This window comes from Scyliorhinus canicula, chromosome 1 (genome assembly GCF_902713615.1).
Source record: "Scyliorhinus canicula chromosome 1, sScyCan1.1, whole genome shotgun sequence".
Classification (NCBI taxonomy): Eukaryota; Metazoa; Chordata; class Chondrichthyes; order Carcharhiniformes; family Scyliorhinidae; genus Scyliorhinus; species Scyliorhinus canicula.
In genome coordinates this window covers 16,970,344-16,988,394 of record NC_052146.1, presented here as the reverse complement: position 1 = coordinate 16,988,394, position 18,051 = coordinate 16,970,344, and the positions used below count along the sequence as shown (strand labels likewise).

The window sequence follows — 18,051 nt, the reverse complement described above, 5'->3', positions numbered from 1 at the left end:
AAGTATCTAAAATGAGATGGGCAGCACGGTGACGCAGTGGGTTAGCCTTGTTGCCTCATGGCGCCGAGGTCCCAGGTTCGATCCCGGGTCACTGTCCGTGTGGAGCTTGCACATTCTCCCCATGTTTGCGTGGGTTTCGCCTCCCCAAACCAAAAAAAAGATATGCAGGCTAGCTAGGTGGATTAGCCACAATAAATCACCCCTTAATTGGAAAAAATGAATTGGGCACTCTAAATTTAAAAAAATATATAAATGAAATGAAAATCGCTTGTCACAAGTAGGCTTCAAATGAAGTTACTGTGAAAAGCCCCTAGTCGCCACATTCCGGCACCTGTTCGGGGAGGCTGTTACGGGAAACGAACCATGCTGCTGGCTTGCCTTGGTCTGCTTTCAAAGCCAGCGATTTAGCCCAGTGAGCTAAACAGCTAAATATATATTTAAAATGAGAGCTCGTCAGACAAAACAACAGTGCCCCCAAGTTAACCCTCTTCCCCGACGGAGCAACCGGAAAACATTTGTTTTTACCCAAATTCAATTTGCACCCGGAGAAAGCACCTTAATAGCCCCATTATGTTCCCCATCATGGGAACCAGGTCCGTAATGTATAACAAAAGATCATCAGCATTAAGCAAAACCCTAACCTCCTCCTCCCCCCCCCCCCCTCCATTATCCCTCTCCACTTATCTGCAACTTCTCAAAGCGATGGCCAATGGTTCAATTGCCAACACAAATTGGGGGGGGGGGGGGGGGCAAAAGGCACCCGTGTCTCGTTCACCTGTACAACCAAAAATAACCTGAGCTAACATTATTCATCTGAACACTAGCTCTTGGTTCCTTGTCCAAAACACCTAGGCTAACATGCAGCCCTATCTCAAACATGTCTAACTGGACCACCACAGGGAGAATGAACTGCTGCCCTCGTGTGAATAAAAAGCTCTGAAGAAGTCACATAGGTTAACAGTGCGCCACACCCAAGATGGCGGCGGAGGCGGGGTGACGCCGTCCCCTCCCAGCCGCTGGAGACGCCACTCTCAAAATGGCGGCGGAGAGACGCCGTCCACCCAGCCGTTGGCGACGCCACGCTCAAGATGGCGGCGGAGAGGAGACGCGGTCCAAAGCCGTTTGTGACGCCACACTCAAGATGGAGGCGGCAGCGGCTGGGAGACGCGAGGCTGCGATGGTTCAGGTTGTTCGCCGTGCGGCCTGGCGCAGGATTTGCTTTAAAATGGGCTGGGTATATTTGAATTAGCTATGGAGTTTTCTTTTTGTAATTTTATTAAACGTAAAACAGTCGATGTAACTACTAGTCAGCGTTTTGTGTGAAAGAAGCGTCCGCTTTCTCTTTACGGTATAACCCGCTCTTTTTGTTGTATTGTTTGAGGAGTGAGTTTAACGCGGGTTATCTGTGGAGGGTCGTGTTCGGTTGAGTTGGCATCTTATGTCCAGCCACCGAACGGATTGACCATCCTCAGCGCCAATTTCAACCCGGAATCCGGGTTGCCAACCCTCCTGGATTGCCCTGGAGTTTCTGCCAATTAAAGGGTGGCTGCTGTAAACAAACTAGGGAGAGAGAGCTAAACACATCCTTGGCTTTAAAAAAGGTATTCTTTAAACGCATTAACTTGTAGCTATTAGTTTGGAGATAGGTAGAAACTTCAGAGAGTCCTGTACACAGCCCAGTCCATCACACACACACGATCCTGCCTCCCATCCATTGACTCCATCTACACCTCCCGCTGCCAGGGAAAAGCGGGCAGCGTAATAGATAGAGAAATACAGCACAGAACAGGCCCTTCGGCCCACGATGTTGCGCCGAACTTTTGTCCTAGGTTAATCATAGAATTTTGGACAATTTGTCATGGCCAATCCACCCAACCTGCACATCTTTGGACTGTGGGAGGAAACCGGAGTACCCGGAGGAAACCCACGCAGTCACGGGGAGGATGTGCAGACTCCACACAGACAGTGACCCAAGTCGAAATCGAACTTGGGACCCTGGAGCTGTGAAGCAATTGTGCTATCCACAATGCTACCGTGCTGCCCTTAAGAAGTTAACCTACACTCCCTTATTCTACCCTAATCCAAGTACCTATCCAATAGCCGCTTGAAGGTCCATAAATTTTCCGACTCAACTACTACCACAGGCAGTGCATTCCATGCCCCCACTACTCTCTGGGTAAAGTAATCAAAGACCTCTCCCACCCGGCTTACTCACTCTTTCAACTTCTTCCATCGGGCAGGAGATACAAGCCTGGGAACACATGGAGTTGTGGACAGTGCGGAAGGATGTTACAAGTTACAGAGGGACATAGATAAGCTGCAGAGCTGGGCTGAGAGGTGGCAAATGGAGTTTAACAGGAAAGTGTGAGGTGATTCATTTTGGAAGGAGTAACAGGACGACAGAGTAATGGGGTAATAGTAAGATTCTTGATAGTGTGGATGAGCAGAGAGATCTCGGTGCTCATGTACAAAGATCCCTGAAAGTTGCCACCCAGGTTGAGAGGGTTGTTAAGAAGGCGTACGGTGTGTTAGCTTTTATTGGTAGAGGAATTGAGTTTCTGAGCCATGAGGTCATGTTGCAGCTGTACAAAACTCTGGTGCGGCCGCATTTGGAATATTGCGTGCAATTCTGGTCGCCGCATTATAGGAAGGACGTGGAAGCATTGGAAAGGGTGCAGAGGAGATTTACTAGGATGTTGCCTGGTATGGAGGGAAGGCTGTGGGACTTGAGGCTGTTTTTGTTAAAGAGAAGAAGGTTAAGAGGTGACTTAATTGAGGCATACAAGATGATCAGAGGATTAGATAGGGTAGACAGATGTCAGAGGTAGGTTTTTTACTCAGAGAGTAGTAAGGGTGTGGAATGCCCTGCCTGCAATAGTAGTGGACTCGCCAACACTAAGGGCATTCAAATGGTCATTGGACAAACATATGGATGATAAGGGAATAGTGTAGATGGGCTTTAGAGTGGTTTCACAGGTCGGCGCAACATCGAGGGCCGAAGGGCCTGTACTGTGCTGTAATGTTCTATGTTCTACGCACGAACAGACTCAAAAACAGCTTCTTCCCCGCTGTTATCAGACTCCTAAATGACCCCCTTATGGACTGACCTCATTAACCTACACCCCTGTATGCTTCAGCCAATGCCGGTGTTATGTAGTTACAATGTGTATTTTATGTTTGCCCTATTATGTATTTTCTTTTCATGTATGGAATGATCTGTTTGAGCTGCATGCATTCCGATCCTATTCATGTATTTGTTTTCACTGTACCTCTGTACACGTGACAATAAACAAATCCAATCCAAAGGAGGTCAGGTAGTGAACCCTTCAGGGATATGTCCAGCCAGAGTTGGCAACCTGATGTGTAGATCTTGCTCTCAGTCTTTATTGTGTATAATTTTCCTTGGTGATTGAATGCTGCCATGACGTGAAGTTCAGTAACATTCACTTTTATCCTGTATTTTAATGTTAATTTCCAGAAGTTGGGAGCCAAGGGGAACAACTATAATTCTCTTTGCACAGTTGGCTTGTGGCATAAATGGTGGTGGTGAAATTGTTGATTCGATAATTAATTCATTAGCTGTTTAACACAGATAGAAGTTAGTACAAATAGAAAGCCAGGTGCTTTAACAAAGAAATGTACAGCACAGGACCAGGCCCTTCAGCCCCCCAAACCTGCGCCGACCATGCTGCCCATCTAACCTCAAACCATCTACACTTTGGGGTCCATATCCCTCTATTCCGACCCTATTAGAACATAGAACAGTACAGCACAGGCCCCTCGGCCCTCAATGTTGTGCCGAGCAATGATCACCCTACTCAAACCCACGTATCCACCCTATACCCGTAGCCCAACAACCCCCCCCCCCCCCCAACCTTACTTTTAAGGACACTACGGGCAATTTAGCATGGCCAATCCACCTAACCCGCACATCTTTGGACTGTGGGAGGAAACCGGAGCACCCGGAGGAAACCCACGCACACACGGGGAGGACGTGCAGACTCCGCACAGACAGTGACCCAGCCGGGAATCGAACCTGGGACCCTGGAGCTGTGAAGCATTTATGCTAACCACCATGCTACCGTGCTGCCCCTGTATTCATGTATTTGTCAAGATGCCTCTTAAATGTCACTCTCGTACCTGCTTCCACCACCTCCTCCGGCAACGAGTTGAGCAACCACTATCTCTGTCACAAACTTCCCTCCCGCATCTCCTCTAAACTTTGCCCTCACACCGTAAACCTACATCCCCTAGTAATTGACTCTTCAACCCTAGGAAAAAGCTTCTGACTATCCACTCTGTCTATGCCCCTCATAATTTTGTAGACCTCTATCAGGTCGCCCCTCGACCTCCGTTGTTCCAGTGAGAGCAAACCGAATTTATTCAATCTCTCTTCGTAGCTAATGCCCTCCATACCAGTCAACATCCCGGTCAACCAATAAAAGGTAAGTTCCTCTCCTGGGTCTCTGTAATTACACAAGATCTGACTAATGGAAGGATGAATAAATAAATTCTGTTCTATGTATCATGGCAACAATAGAGTGCAAATATGTAATATTAAATGAAAAAGTAATCAATATCTACCTTCAAATGTTTGTACAGACAAGTATTTAATTTTCTGCATTTTAGCCATATTTGATTTGATTATTAAATCTGTTTTAGGAGAGGAGAATCCCAGTTGAAAGGAACAAGTATCTCGTTACTGGGGGGATTTCATATTAAAACCTCCTTTTGAAGATGAATAAAAACATTGGGGTGTATGAAGAACCAGCGGATATCGCTAAGCAGCAGGAACAGCATTATCATCTTCTCTCTCAGCTGCAGAACCTGGTCAAAGACTTATCAAGGTAGTAGAATGTTGAATTTAGGCATTCCAAGATTCAATTTATAGGCTATTCCTGCAATCTTGCTGAAAAGCTCGGAACAATGAACCACATTTTACGATACAATTAAATCCTTCCTCTCCCTTTTCATCTGTAGTTGAACGCCTCACACTTTTTTTAATTTAAAAAAAATGATTGATAAAATTCAGCTGCTTCACCTTAAAAATCAGCCAACAGAGGAGGGACTTGGTCATTTGTTTCTGTAAATATATCTAAATTATTTTGAGCTTCAGGACCTGAGCACAAAAATCAAGGTTGACGCTCCAGTGTGGTACTGAGGAAGCACTGCACTGTTGGCGATGCCATCAGCCAGATGAGATGTTAAATTGAGGCCCTGTCTATCCTCGGGCTAGCATAAGAGATCTTATGGCACTATTTCGAAAAAGAGGGAAAGTATCCTTTTTTTTCTTTAAAAAAAAATTTAGAGTACCCAATTCATTTTTCCAATTAAGGGGCAATTTAGCGTGGCCAATCCACCTAGCCTGTACATCTTTGGGTTGAGGCGAAGCCCACGCAGACATGGGGAGAATGTGCAAACTCCACACGGACAGCAGGGAAAGTATCCTGACATTTATTCCTCAATCGGCATTACCACAGATGGTCCTTTTTTAAATTTGTTCATAGGACGTGGACGTCGCAGGCTGTGTCAGCATTTATTGCCCATCCCTAATTGCCCTTGAGGGGCAGTTAAGAATCAACCACATTGATCTGGTCCTTAACGCGGTGATGATTCTGGGAGCTTGCTGTGTACAAATTAGCTGCTGTGTTTCCTACATAACAACAGTGTCTGCGCTTCATTGGCAGTAAAGCACTTTGGGACGTCCTGTGGTCGTTGAAGGAGTGATATAAGTGCAATTGGTTTTTCATTATGGTCATGCTGCATCCTCAGGAAATAATTTGAATGATTGAGGCATTTAACATGCCTATCCTCAACGGGTGTCCTTGAATTGAATTATATTCGCGAATTATATTCGCTCGCAACGATGTTGATTCCAATGTTCAGATGTAGGTGCAAATTAATTTCAGGAGCTGCCCCTGTACCTTTGGTGAGAATGATGCATGGAGCAATTCCATCAAGCAGATTTTAAAGTCACTTTTGATTACATTTGAAGTTGCGGGCTGCCTGTAACCGTTGAGGCCTGATTAAGTCTGTGTTCCACATCAACATGGAATTTGAAAGGTTGCAGCCCTGTTTCATTAATTGAAGGAGATGTTCCTCAGTGCCTGGCTGCACTCGAGTCCCACGTTCCTGAGCTTTGGCCACTCAGTGTGGGAGTTGGGCAAGTTGGGGGGTATTTCTGGTCAGGACCTGGAACAGTTCAACAGAAGTGGCCATCGACAGCTTGGATGTGGCCCATTGGGATGATCACTCTGACTGCCTGCCTATCTTGTGTGGTTTTGTCCATGCCTGGGTTGGCCCTGAAGAAGGGGTAAGTCGGTAATACTTGAGGTCTTCTGCGAGTGGTGGGCAGTGCAGGTGGCTTGATGGATAGGGAAATATGATTTTCAGGTTCTGAACTTCCTTTGTTTATGTTTCAGTTTTTATTTTTGAGTTGTGCCCCTCTTAGAAAGGGGCACTTTTTGTTATTTTTTTTCATTACGCAACACTGGAACAACCGGTGTTTCCTTGTTTGATTAAAGAGTTAACTTTCCAATCCGAACTGGAAAAGAATCGCAAATGAGTGGTATTAAAAAAGGAATAGAACAGTGTTAAGGAATGGAAAGTACACACATTGTGATTTTCTGAAATGTATTTTATTTACTTCCCGTTGTCTCACATTACTACCAGTTTATCTATTTAACGTTTCACATGAAGCATTTTATAGGTCATTCCACTACACTCCCATCCCCACCTCTTGGCTTTGACCTTTTCTAAAATTCCCTTTTTTATATGTACTTTCTGCCAGCTACTGTTAACGTGTCTGTTCTTTCCACAGATCCTGACTGATAAGAGGTAGCTTTCTTGTAATCGTATTTTTTCCCCCATTTTTAGCACATGCCAACAGCGCTTGTCCTATGACATACTGAGTAACCTGGCCTTGGCATTGATCGATGGCACCGTCTTTGAGATTGTTCAGGGTTTGCTTGAGATTCAACACCTGACTGAGAAAAACCTCTACAACCAGCGTCTGAAATTACACAGTGAGCACAGAGGTAGGACTGCTGTGTCTGTCCCAGATAAAAAAACTAGACTTTACAGTTACAGCTGTATAGAACCTTAGTTAGGCCACACTTGGATTATAGTGTTCAATTCTGGTCGCCACACTACCAGAAGGATGTGGAGGCTTTAGAGAGGGTGCAGGAGAGATTTGCCAGGATGTTGCCTGGTATGGAGGGCATTAGCTATGAGGAGCGGTTGAATAAACTCGGTTTGTTCTCACTGGAACAGCGAAGGTTGAGGGGGCGACCTGATAGAGGTCTACAAAATTATGTAGGGCTTCGACAAGGTGGATAGTCAGATTTTTTTCACAGGGTAGAGGGGTCAATTACTATGGGGCATAGGTTTAAGGTGCGAGGGGCAAGGTTTAGAGGAGATGTACGAGGTAAGTTTTTTTTTTTACACAGAGGGTAGTCGGTGCCTGGAACTCACTGCCGGAGGAGGTGGTGGAAGCAGAGACGATAGTGACTTTTAAGGGACATCTTGACAAATACATGAATAGGATGGGAATAGAAGGATACGGACCCCGGAAGTGTAGAAGATTTTAGTTTAGACGGGCAGCATGGAGGGCCGAAAGAGCCTGTTCCTGTGCTGTACTTTTCTTTTGTTCTTTCAAATGAGAGGAGGGATATGCACTTGTTCTAAAATGTGTTTCCGCTTAAACAGCAAGTAAACGTTATTGACAGAAATAGCCAGTGGTGCAGGAACCACTACTGTTACTAATTTTTAATTGTTTAACAGTTGTATCATGGAACCAAAATATTGGCAGTGTTTCGGATTACCTGCATGCTGTGCCACCGGAATGTTCAATCACAGCAGCCTTCACTAGACCATCGCCATATCCCTGTTGATGGCCAGTGTAAGCGCAGTAACAGCAGAGACATGGGGGCATCTCCCATTTGGAAAGAATGGGGAGAGAATGAAGAGCATGCGACACAGATAAATAATTTTCGGCTATTTAGTGCAAATTCAAAACAAAAGCAGCTTATATTTATCATAGAGCACCTTTATGTTGTAAAATCTCCCAATGTACTTCACAAATCAACCCAATAGCTGATCTTGGCTGTGTATTCTGTATGCTGTTATAAGAATGGCGTCACAGTTCATACGAAATAACCACCCTGCGTTTACAGTGTTTACAGTATCTTACTTGATAAAATATTTTCTTTACAGAAAATTTGATTTGTGCTTTTTTTCCCCTTAAAGCCCTTAAACAGGAACTGCTGAGAAAACACAAGGAGGCACTACAGAACTGCAAAAGCCACAACGTAGCAGTGCTGAGAGCAGCACAGCAAAGGGAACTTGAGGTAAGAGATTTAAGTTAAACTGCATTTACAATGGTTTTAATCCTTTCACCAAGCTTCTCGTGTTTGATGTTTTAGCACAATAAACAGGGATTTGCTTTTCTAATTCATGAGTCATATTCAGTTTCTATACGTGATCTTTGTGGAATATATTATGATCCCAGCAGATGTTACTGTTGGACAGTAAAGTCCCAGAATGGAACCCTGGCTCAATAGATCATAACTTTTATTTTATTTTTTTAAGCAACATGGATAGACAGAGTCACAGGACTGCCGATTAACTTTTAACAAAATAATAAAACATTTATTGAACATTCATACAATACTCCTTCAGCTCACCCATATCTTCACATTTATACCCAGATTTTTAAGGATACCACTGATTACAAAATATATCTTGTACTTATAAGATTATCGGTAAATACACAGGCCAACTGTGGTCAGACGCACCACACTCTGAAACCAAGTGGTAGATGTCACCCAATACAACTCTTTTGCTCCACCACTACCACCACCACACACAAGCTTGTCACACTGTGAGCCACCTGAACTCACTGGAACTGCAATTTCCACGAGTGTTTTCCAAACTCCACTCTCACAAAACACAACACTTTATCTCTGGTGCCTTCGACAAAGACCCATTTTGCTCTCCTTTCAGCATTCCTTTACCTCGGATTGCCACGTGCCTTCAGTCTTCCACACAATCTCTAAGGCACACAGCATTGCCAACAGAACACCACTGCTTCACAATCTATATTAAGGCGATTAATTTCCCTAAATGTCTGGCTTCTCACTTTAACTCTGGTTCTTGCAGCTGTCTCTTTAACTCGGAGCATGTTCTCTGCCTTTCACTTGAATTCTTCTGAACAGAAACCAAAAGAGAAAATGATGGAAAATCTCAGCAGGTCTGGCAGCATCTGTAACAGGACCTTGTTCAACTTGTTTTTTTTTGTTTCCTTAACTGTCTTTCTGAGATGTACCTTTTGTTCCAACTCCCTGGTTCCTAGACTTTTGTTATTTTGGGAAGTCTGCTTTTTACAGCTCCCTTATCTTGTCCAGATGCTCCTGGGTGCAGCATAAAAACTAAACTTGAAAGTTATTTCTGACGCATTCCATAGTCTTTTAAATAAATTTCTCTTTTGTTTTTCAATTAAGGGGCAATTTAGCATGGCCAATCTACCTACCCTGCACATCGTTTTGGGTTGTGGGGATGAGACCCACGCAGACATGGAGAGAATGTGCCAACTCCACACGGTCAGTGACCCGAGGCCAGGATCGAACCCGGATCCTCGGCGCCGTGAGAACACACAGTGCAGAAGGAGGCCATTCGGCCCATCAATTCGGCCCCGACTCATTTAAGCCCTTACTTCCACCCTATCACTGAAACCCAATAACCCCTCCTTTTTTAAAACAAATTTAGAGTACCCAATTCATTTTTTCCAATTAAGGGGCAATTTAGTTTGTTCAACCCACCGATCTTGCACATCTTTGGATTGTGGGAGTGAGACCCACGCAAACACAGGGAGGATGTGCAAACTCCACACGGACAGTGACCCAGAGCCGGGATCGAACCTGGGACCTCGGCGCCACGAGGCAACAGGGCTAACCCACTGCGCCACCGTGCTGCCCTCCTAACCTTTTTGAAATGAAATGAAAATCGCTTATTGTCACAAGTAGGCTTCAAAAATGAAGGTACTGTGAAAAACACCTTGGACAATTTATCATGGCCAATCCACCTAACCTGCACGTCAATCCACCTAACCTGCATTACAGGGATAGGGTGGAGGTGTGGGGCCCCTTGGAGGTAAATTCTCTGATTCTATGATAGTATAAATCACAGTTTAATGCTCCCCTGAAATGTGGAAAATCACACGCTCCCTTGACAGCTGGTTTGTGATGCAGAACAAAGCCAGCAGCGTGGCTTCAACTCCCATACCAGCTTACCCGAATAGGCGGCAGAATGTGGCGACTAGGGTCTTTTCACAGTACCTTCATACTTGTGACAATAAACGGTTGTTATTATTATTAAGGTGACACCAAACTTCTGATTTACCTCTAATATCTAGTTGGCCACTAAATTGGCTGGGGGGCAAGAGAGCAGAGGAAAGACCTGAATTGAGGCCTAACAGTGCCTGAATGCTAGTTCTTTAGACCGAGTGGTCATGTGATGACGTGGCTACTTAAAAGAGTCACATGACAGAAGCATGGGAGTTCTCCCCGGAGTGCAGGCAGAGTAGATGCATGCAAGAGCTGCTTAGATTGCTGAATAAACTATTGTTGTTACAAGTCATTGGTCACCAGTCATTGGAACCCAGCACTTCTACATGGTGCCAGGAGTTGGCAGTATGGCTCAAGGATTTTGTCGCATCGACCCGTTTGTGTTCCACGAAAACTGGGCAAAGTTTGAAAAGGAGCGGCACGGTGGTGCAGTGGTTAGCACTGCTGCCTCACTGCGCTGAGGCCCCTGGTTCAATCCCGGCCCCAGGACACTGTCTGTGTGGAGTTTGCACGTTCTCCCCGTCTCTGTGGGTCTCACCCCCACAACCCAAAGATATGCAGGGTAGGTGGATTGGCCACACTAAAAATTTGAAGAAGAAAAGGAATGGCACATGTATTGTGGTGCTGGATTACCTGAAAAATCAAAAAGGTACAAGTTTACACCGTAGGAAATCCATTACCATCAATGAGCCTATCAGCAACAAACATGGGAGAGAAACAGACTGTGGTTGGAGGAGCAGCCCCTTGCAGAAATCTTCAAGCTCACTCACCTGTCTTACTGGCATTTCAACCACTGCTCCACCAGTGACATGGAGGGGTTTTGCAAGCTGCCGCAGATTAGACGGGCCTGGTTTAAATACTTATTCATAAATCATGCACTCTATTGAACATATTCCGATTGTCTGGTTACATGTGGTCAAATTTGAACATTTAAGTTTCAAATGGTCACGAACAGAGTCTTGTTTCCGGGATGTAAACGGTCTTTAAATGTACACCATCTCTGACAGGGAGTTTGACCATTGTAAATGGGAAATAGACAAATATGATTTTTCCCCCCCACCTAAGACTGTAGGAACAAAGGCTTGACTTGACAAGACTTGATTGTATATTTAAAAGAATCGTCTTCCATTGCCATCTATATGAATTTAAAGCAGTGCCAGTGATTTTCTTTTCTCCCGTCCTTAACTTCGCTGTCTGAAGCCTTCTTTCATTTTTCTAGACCTTGGAGCAGAGAGTTAAGGATGAGCAAAGGATGATGGATGAGAAGATAGTCTTGGAGCTGGATCAGAAAGTGATTGACCAACAGAACACACTGGAGAAGGCTGGTGTTCCAGGATTTTACATTACTACAAACCCTCAGGTGAATCTATTTCTAAATATGTATAGTATATAGTAGAATCCTTTTTGTAACTTTGAGTCGCATGTTTTTCTGATTGGTGTAAAGTAAACAATGAACCAAAAGAAACAGTTCCATTCACTATTACGCTTCCAAAACCTGATTAAGCCTTAGCTCCAAACATATGCATCTGTATACAGGCAGTTCTTGTGTATTTGAGTAGCAGCTGAAGATGGGAAGATGACTCTCAAATGGCAGAATGAACAATCCTGCTGAGAGGACTTGACAAACCGATGTTACAAAGCTGCATAGCCATAGGCTCACAATGAACAGTACCACAAGAAATCAACCAGTGTTTGTGTGCTTCCGTGCAATATTCATGTTCTTTGTTGAATTGTTAAAGGAGAATTATCAGCGTTACCTTACTTTCCTATCGCCATTTAGTTTATCCTAGGCAATGAATGGTTGAATTATATAGAGCTGGAAGGTGCCAGGTTTAGGATCATTCTGCTGGATTAGTTGATGGCACTGGTAATGTTGCAATTGGTCCCATTGGCCCTCTGTTATGAAGAGAGAAAATAAGCCTTGATTTGTGCTCTTTGTTTTTCCTATTGAGCAAACCCTGATGGAAGGGACCTACAAATTTTAACTTCCCTGCTTTTCAATCCTAACCCTGTAGAAATTAACCAAAGTGCTTTGTTTGTTTTTCTTAATGGCCATCGTAACCCGTGCCACTATTTTTAAGTGATTTTTGAACCTGTAGCCCTGGATGCCTCTTGTTTCTCTATCCCATTTAGCTACTTAATTTTTCAGAGAATGTGGCCTCCTTATTCTTCATCCCAAAATGTCCCATATCACACATATGTTAAGATTGATCTTGTTCACCAACTACTTTTGGATGTTTACTTCCTGATGTTAGGGAGGACATTGCCAGCCCACACCAGTGTCAAGAAATCCCACATTAGGTACGACAGGGGCAGTGCGAAGTAAATACATGAATAAATAGGTAGAATTCATATGTATTTAGGATATTGTATTTTGGAATTGTCACTCCTTCCCTATTCAAAAGTTATTCTTAGAATTTACCTCAGCAAATTAGAAAAACAGACTTTAGAAAATCCATTCCTCGCTTCGTAGAATCCCAACAGTGCAGAAGGAGGCCATTTGGCCCATCGAGTCTGCACCGATCCCTCAGATCTTCTTCCACCCCTCACTATTCCCATACCCTATCCTGCACATCACTGGACACTAAGGGGCAATTTAGCATGACCAATCGCCCTAACCTGAACATCTTTGGACTGTGGTAGGAAACCGGAGCACCCGGAAGAAACCCACGCAGACATGGGGAGAAAGTGCAAACTCCACACAGACAGTCACCCAAGCCGGAATTGAACCCGGGTCCCTGGTGCTGTGAGGCAGCAATGCTAACCACTGTGCCGCCTCTAAAAAGTTTTAAATCACTTCTGTAAAAATAGAGATAATTGGAGGTAAGAAAGATGTTGAGCACATATTTAAGAACATGACCATTTAAGAACATGACCATATATCAGGCTCACAGCATGAATAATAATCCATTTTTACAGCATGGATAATAATTTATTTTTACCATTAAATTAGAATGAATGATAAGGACACATCTAAGAGGAAGAGTTGATCCAAGGGGCAACACCCATTGCTGCTAAAAAAAACTATGTCCTCTGGTTTAGAAGGGCAGAAGGGTTCCAGTTTCCTTCTGTAAAATCAGGAATATTATAGAAAGGCGCTCGGAGCACCTCCTCAAGGTTTCTCCAGTTGATAACAAACAACAAAGAAAAGTACAGAACAGGAACAAGCACTCCGGCCCTCCAAGCCTGTGCCAAACATGCCGGCCATCTAAACTAAAATCTTCAGCGCTTCCTGTGTCCGTATTCCTCTATTCCCATCCTATTCATGTATTTGTCAAGGCACCCCTTAAACGTCACTATCGTACCTGCATTCACCACCTCCTCCGGTAGTGAGTTCCAGGCACCCACTACCCTCTGTGTGAAAAAAACTTCACTTGCGCATCTCCTCTAAACTTTGCCCCTCATACCTTAAACCTATGTCCCCTAGTAATTGACCCTTCCACGCTGGGAAAAAGCTTCTGACTATCCACTCTGTCTAGGCCCCTCACAATTTTGTAGACTTCTATCAGGTCGCCCCATAACCTCTTGTCGAGGGGTAGGATACCGTAAAGCAGACAACTTTAGTGTCCAACTGCTCAATAACTGATTCACTTGAGGATTCAGATAAAACATTATTTTGAAAACTGATGGGTGTTCATAAATTGAAATTAGCTGTGATATTGTATTTTAAAGTGTTATTGGATTCTGTATTAGAACTAAGACTGAGTGTTTATCTTTTATAGTCGCCAACGTTGAAATGTTCTTGCCCACTTTAAAGTGTATTGTGTGTTAAATAGTTCTGTAATAAACTTGTAGATAGGTTGGTAAAGTATAACGTCTCTTGTAGTATTCTGCATGCAGTATAAGAACCCACCTCTCTTCTATTTTCTGAAAGTGGGAAGATAGCATTTTTGAAGAGAGCGATTTCCCCCCCCCCCCCCCCCACAAAGACCCTTATAATATCCGGGTCGTTATAACTTGGCCAACAAATTATTTAACAGACTACCTGGGGAAAGGTCATATTTCTTAATCGTTGCTTTCCTTGGGGGAAGAGACATAGTTCACTTTCACAGACCCAAAATAAGTGTCTGTGTAAAGTTGCTACCTTGAATTCGGGTGAAGGTGATTGTTGAGGGAGTGCTCCCGATCTAGAGTATGATAATCTTTATAATAATCTTTATTGTCACAAGTAGGCTTCCATTAACACTGCAGCGAAGTTACTGTGAAAAGCTCCTAGACGTCACATTCTGGCGCCTGTTCGGGTACACAGAGGGAGAATTCAAAATGTCCAATTCACCTAACAAGCGCGTCTTTCGGGTCCGGAGCACCCGGAGGAAACCCACGCAGACACGGGGAGAACGTGCAGACTCTGCACAGACAATGACCCAAGCAGGAATCGAGCACAGGTCCCTGGTGCTGTGAAGCAACAGTGCTAACCACTGTGCTACCGTGCTGCCCTTTGTCTATATTTGGGGCTAAAGTTTATAATCCACTTTATAAAGTAGGTTGCATTAATTTTAGCATAATTCATTGGAACTCAGCAAAACCTGTGCAAAACATTGAAATATTTGCAGTGCAATTAATGTTGAGCGCAAATCGGGCGTCCGCAATCTCTTGCACTGAAAAACATTGTGTTGACAGCTGCCTCCGCCCACAAACCTTGCCACATCCCAGATTGGATTAATGAGCATGGCAAATTTCTGCCATTTGTGGCACTTTATCATTGACAAGAAATTGTGCCTTTGGGTTTTTAGAGACGCTTTCACTGGTGCAAGTATTAGATGGTTTCATTTCCCTTTATCTTACAGGAGCTGACTTTACAGATGAACTTGCTGGAACTGATCTTAAAAATGCAGCAGAAAGTATCTGGGAGTTGCTGATGTATTGGTGTCATTGAGTCTAATTCAGAGAACCTGTGGAAGGAATAGTCCAGTTCATCGAGGGAATTCCCAGAAGCCACTGGATTTGACATAGCAAAACAACAAACCTTTAGAATCCACAATTCTGGCTTGTCAAGTATTATTTGTACAGGAAACACTGATCCACTCTTGTGATTGGTTGAACAGTGAGTTCCTGTACGCTTCAGCCTGGATTGTGTTAGATGTCAAGTCATGGTACACTACATGCACTGTGAAAAGTGGATCACAAAACCGATTGCAGTTGTTCCTGTTCCACAGTTTGGTTTCGATGCTGCAAATTAAATTGGGTATTTGACTTGCACGCTTCTTGACTCAAATCCGTTTTTTACAAAGGGAGAAGCTTGACTTGCATGGTACCTTTGCAGGACTTCCTGAGATGTTGCATTACTCATCTTTGAATGCGATTGTTAAAGGTGTGACAGTGATATCAAGAGCTATGCTTGCTAAAGTACATCCTTTGTGAGTATTTTTGTTTTGTGTATATTAACCAAGATGGAGCCATGTAAATGAATGCACAAAGCCACATCAGTTTATATAGCCAGAGAATTTTGATGCTGAAGGTAAGCAAAGCAATTGCAAGGGAATGATACACTGACGCGATAAGAGTTGTAATGACCTTTTCCAGCAGATTATTTTTGTTGTTGTTGCGGATTCACCCGAGAAGTTGTACAATTGTTGTTAAAAAATGAACAGCTCAATGATGCACTCTTTTTGGACTGTAATCTTTAGCTTTTTTTGGGGGGTAACTTTTGTGATTTCACTGGAGCATGAAGTTAAAGCGTCACACTAATGTAAAATGAACATCTGTTCATTAAAAAGCTAGAAAATGACTTGCAATGTGTGGGTGGGGCAGGGGTGGTTGGTGGGTGGAAATAAGGTAAAATCACAAGCAGACAAGTTAGACATGTGGTTACTTCGTCAAGACGGCACAGTGAGCTGCCACGCTCCTGAACTGTCACAATGTAAATTCTAAATTATCTTAGCATGTCATTGTTGCGTATTTTCAATTTGGTTTGTATATGTTTCTGTTCATTTTTCAATCACTGAACATTCCACATTTGTTTTTTTTTTACACTGTTCAATAAAAGGTATATTTTTTTAATTCTATTTAAAATCATTCTACTTGTACTTTGCAGTTTTTAATCATTGTTCAGTAATTGTGTCTTTTTATGACTATTTTACTATGTGCGGCAAAACTGTTAACGTCAGACGTTTGGAAATGGTTATGTCCAATTGGCTATTTATTGTTGATTTTAGATGTTTTCTTTTAAGTAACCAAAAATGTAAGTCAAATCACTCAGATTTATATAGTATTTCAGAAATCTGACTTGATACAGCAGTATTTCACTGTGCCTTGTTCAGAGAACCAGGACCATTCAATTCCCAGGTATTCTTCCTGGAACACTTGAAATGCAATATCCGTGAATCACAGAATTGTTATTGTGCAGAAGGAGGCAACCTGGCCCATCTTGTCTGCAGCTGCACTCCAAACAAGCAGCGTGACTTAGTGCCATTCCTTTGCCTTTTCCCCATCCCCCTGCACACTGTTTCTGGTAATAATAATCTTTATTAGTGTCACAAGTAGGCTTACATTAACACTGCAATGAAGTTACTGTGAAAAGCCCCTCGTCGCCACATTCCAGCACCTGTTTGGGTACACGGAGGGAGAATTCAGATTGTCCAAATTACCTAACATCATGGCTTTCGGGACTTGTGGGAGGAAACCGGAGCACCCGGATCCAGGAAACCCATACAGACACAGGGAGAAACCCACGCAGACTCTGCACAGTGACCCAAGTGAGAATCGAACCCGGCTCCCAGGTACTGTGAAGCAACAGTGCTAACCACTGTGCTACCGTGCCGCACAAGCTGTCCAGTTCTGCATTGACCTAAAATTCAGGCCATTGGCCATTATGCCACACTGGTTAAACAGCTGAGCAATGAGGCATAAACCTATACATTTATTACGTGTTCTTATGCTGCAAGAGTTGGACATCATTCAGGCTTGGCTGATGAACAGCATTCATGCCAAACAAGTGCCAGGAATGAGAGAATATAACCACTTCCCGTTACCATTCAATAGCATTACCATCACCAAATCCCCCACTATCAACATTCTGGGGTTGCCATTGACCAGAAACGGAACTGGACCAATGTAAATACTGTGGTTACCAAAGCTCATTGGAGGCCAGGAATTCTGTAGCAAATAACTCATATTTTGACTCCCCGTGCCTATCATAAAATAATAAAACCCCCACAGTGCAGAAGTAGGCCATTCTGCCAATCGAGTCTGCACCAACCCTCTGAAAGAGTACCTCACCTAAGCCCACTCCCCCACAACCTCACCTAACCTTTGGACACTAAGGATGAATTTAGCACAGCGAATCCGCCTAACCTTTGGACTGTGGGACAAAACCAGAGCACTAGGCAAATGGGGAATATGCCATCACATTCCTGATTTGTGCCTTGTACGTGGTGGATACAGGGCAGCATAGTGATCAGCACTACTGCCTCACAGAGAATGTAGTAGACAATACCGACTGCAAACTGTCCCTGTAGTGGTGGACCTAGCCAAGGCACAGCTAGAGAGTGCTGCCCTTCTCCACTCAGGAGACTATGCTACCACTTGACATGTAGGCTATTGGGCAGAAAGACTCAAGAACAGATGAGGGCGAGAGTAGACCCAAGTCGAAGGGGCACAAGAGGAGGGAAATCCCGAACGACTTAGCAACTGTGCAGGGATATCCACATTTGGGAAACTTGATTTGGCTCATCTGGACCTGACAAGCTAAACAGACCTTGGAAAGTTT

At 43.8% G+C, this 18,051-nt stretch overlaps 1 protein-coding gene across 4 annotated transcripts; it reads left to right on the top strand.

The window, feature by feature from the left end:
• Positions 1-1,064: 1,064 nt before the first annotated feature.
• On the top strand, positions 1,065-16,358 carry dgcr6 (DiGeorge syndrome critical region gene 6). Of its 4 annotated transcripts, none has more exons than XM_038813191.1 (6): positions 1,065-1,186; positions 4,663-4,847; positions 6,877-7,037; positions 8,248-8,348; positions 11,563-11,703; positions 15,131-16,358. In XM_038813191.1, the coding sequence occupies exons 2-6, from the start codon at positions 4,738-4,740 to the stop codon at positions 15,200-15,202; spliced, it is 585 nt and encodes a 194-aa protein (XP_038669119.1). In that variant the 5' UTR covers positions 1,065-1,186; positions 4,663-4,737; the 3' UTR covers positions 15,203-16,358. The 4 variants fall into 4 exon arrangements, with proteins under 4 accessions (XP_038669119.1, XP_038669037.1, XP_038668973.1 ...); XM_038813109.1 differs by having other exon boundaries at positions 1,121-1,234; XM_038813045.1 differs by having other exon boundaries at positions 1,137-1,348.
• Positions 16,359-18,051: the final 1,693 nt, after the last annotated feature.

Coding starts and splice junctions, on each gene's coding strand:
- dgcr6 (XM_038813191.1), top strand. CDS start 4,738: ATGAATAAAAACATTGGGGTGTATGAAGAACCAGCGGATATCGCTAAG. Junction 4,848..6,876: donor CTGGTCAAAGACTTATCAAG/GTAGTAGAATGT, acceptor CCCCATTTTTAG/CACATGCCAACAGCGCTTGT. Junction 7,038..8,247: donor ATTACACAGTGAGCACAGAG/GTAGGACTGCTG, acceptor TTCCCCTTAAAG/CCCTTAAACAGGAACTGCTG.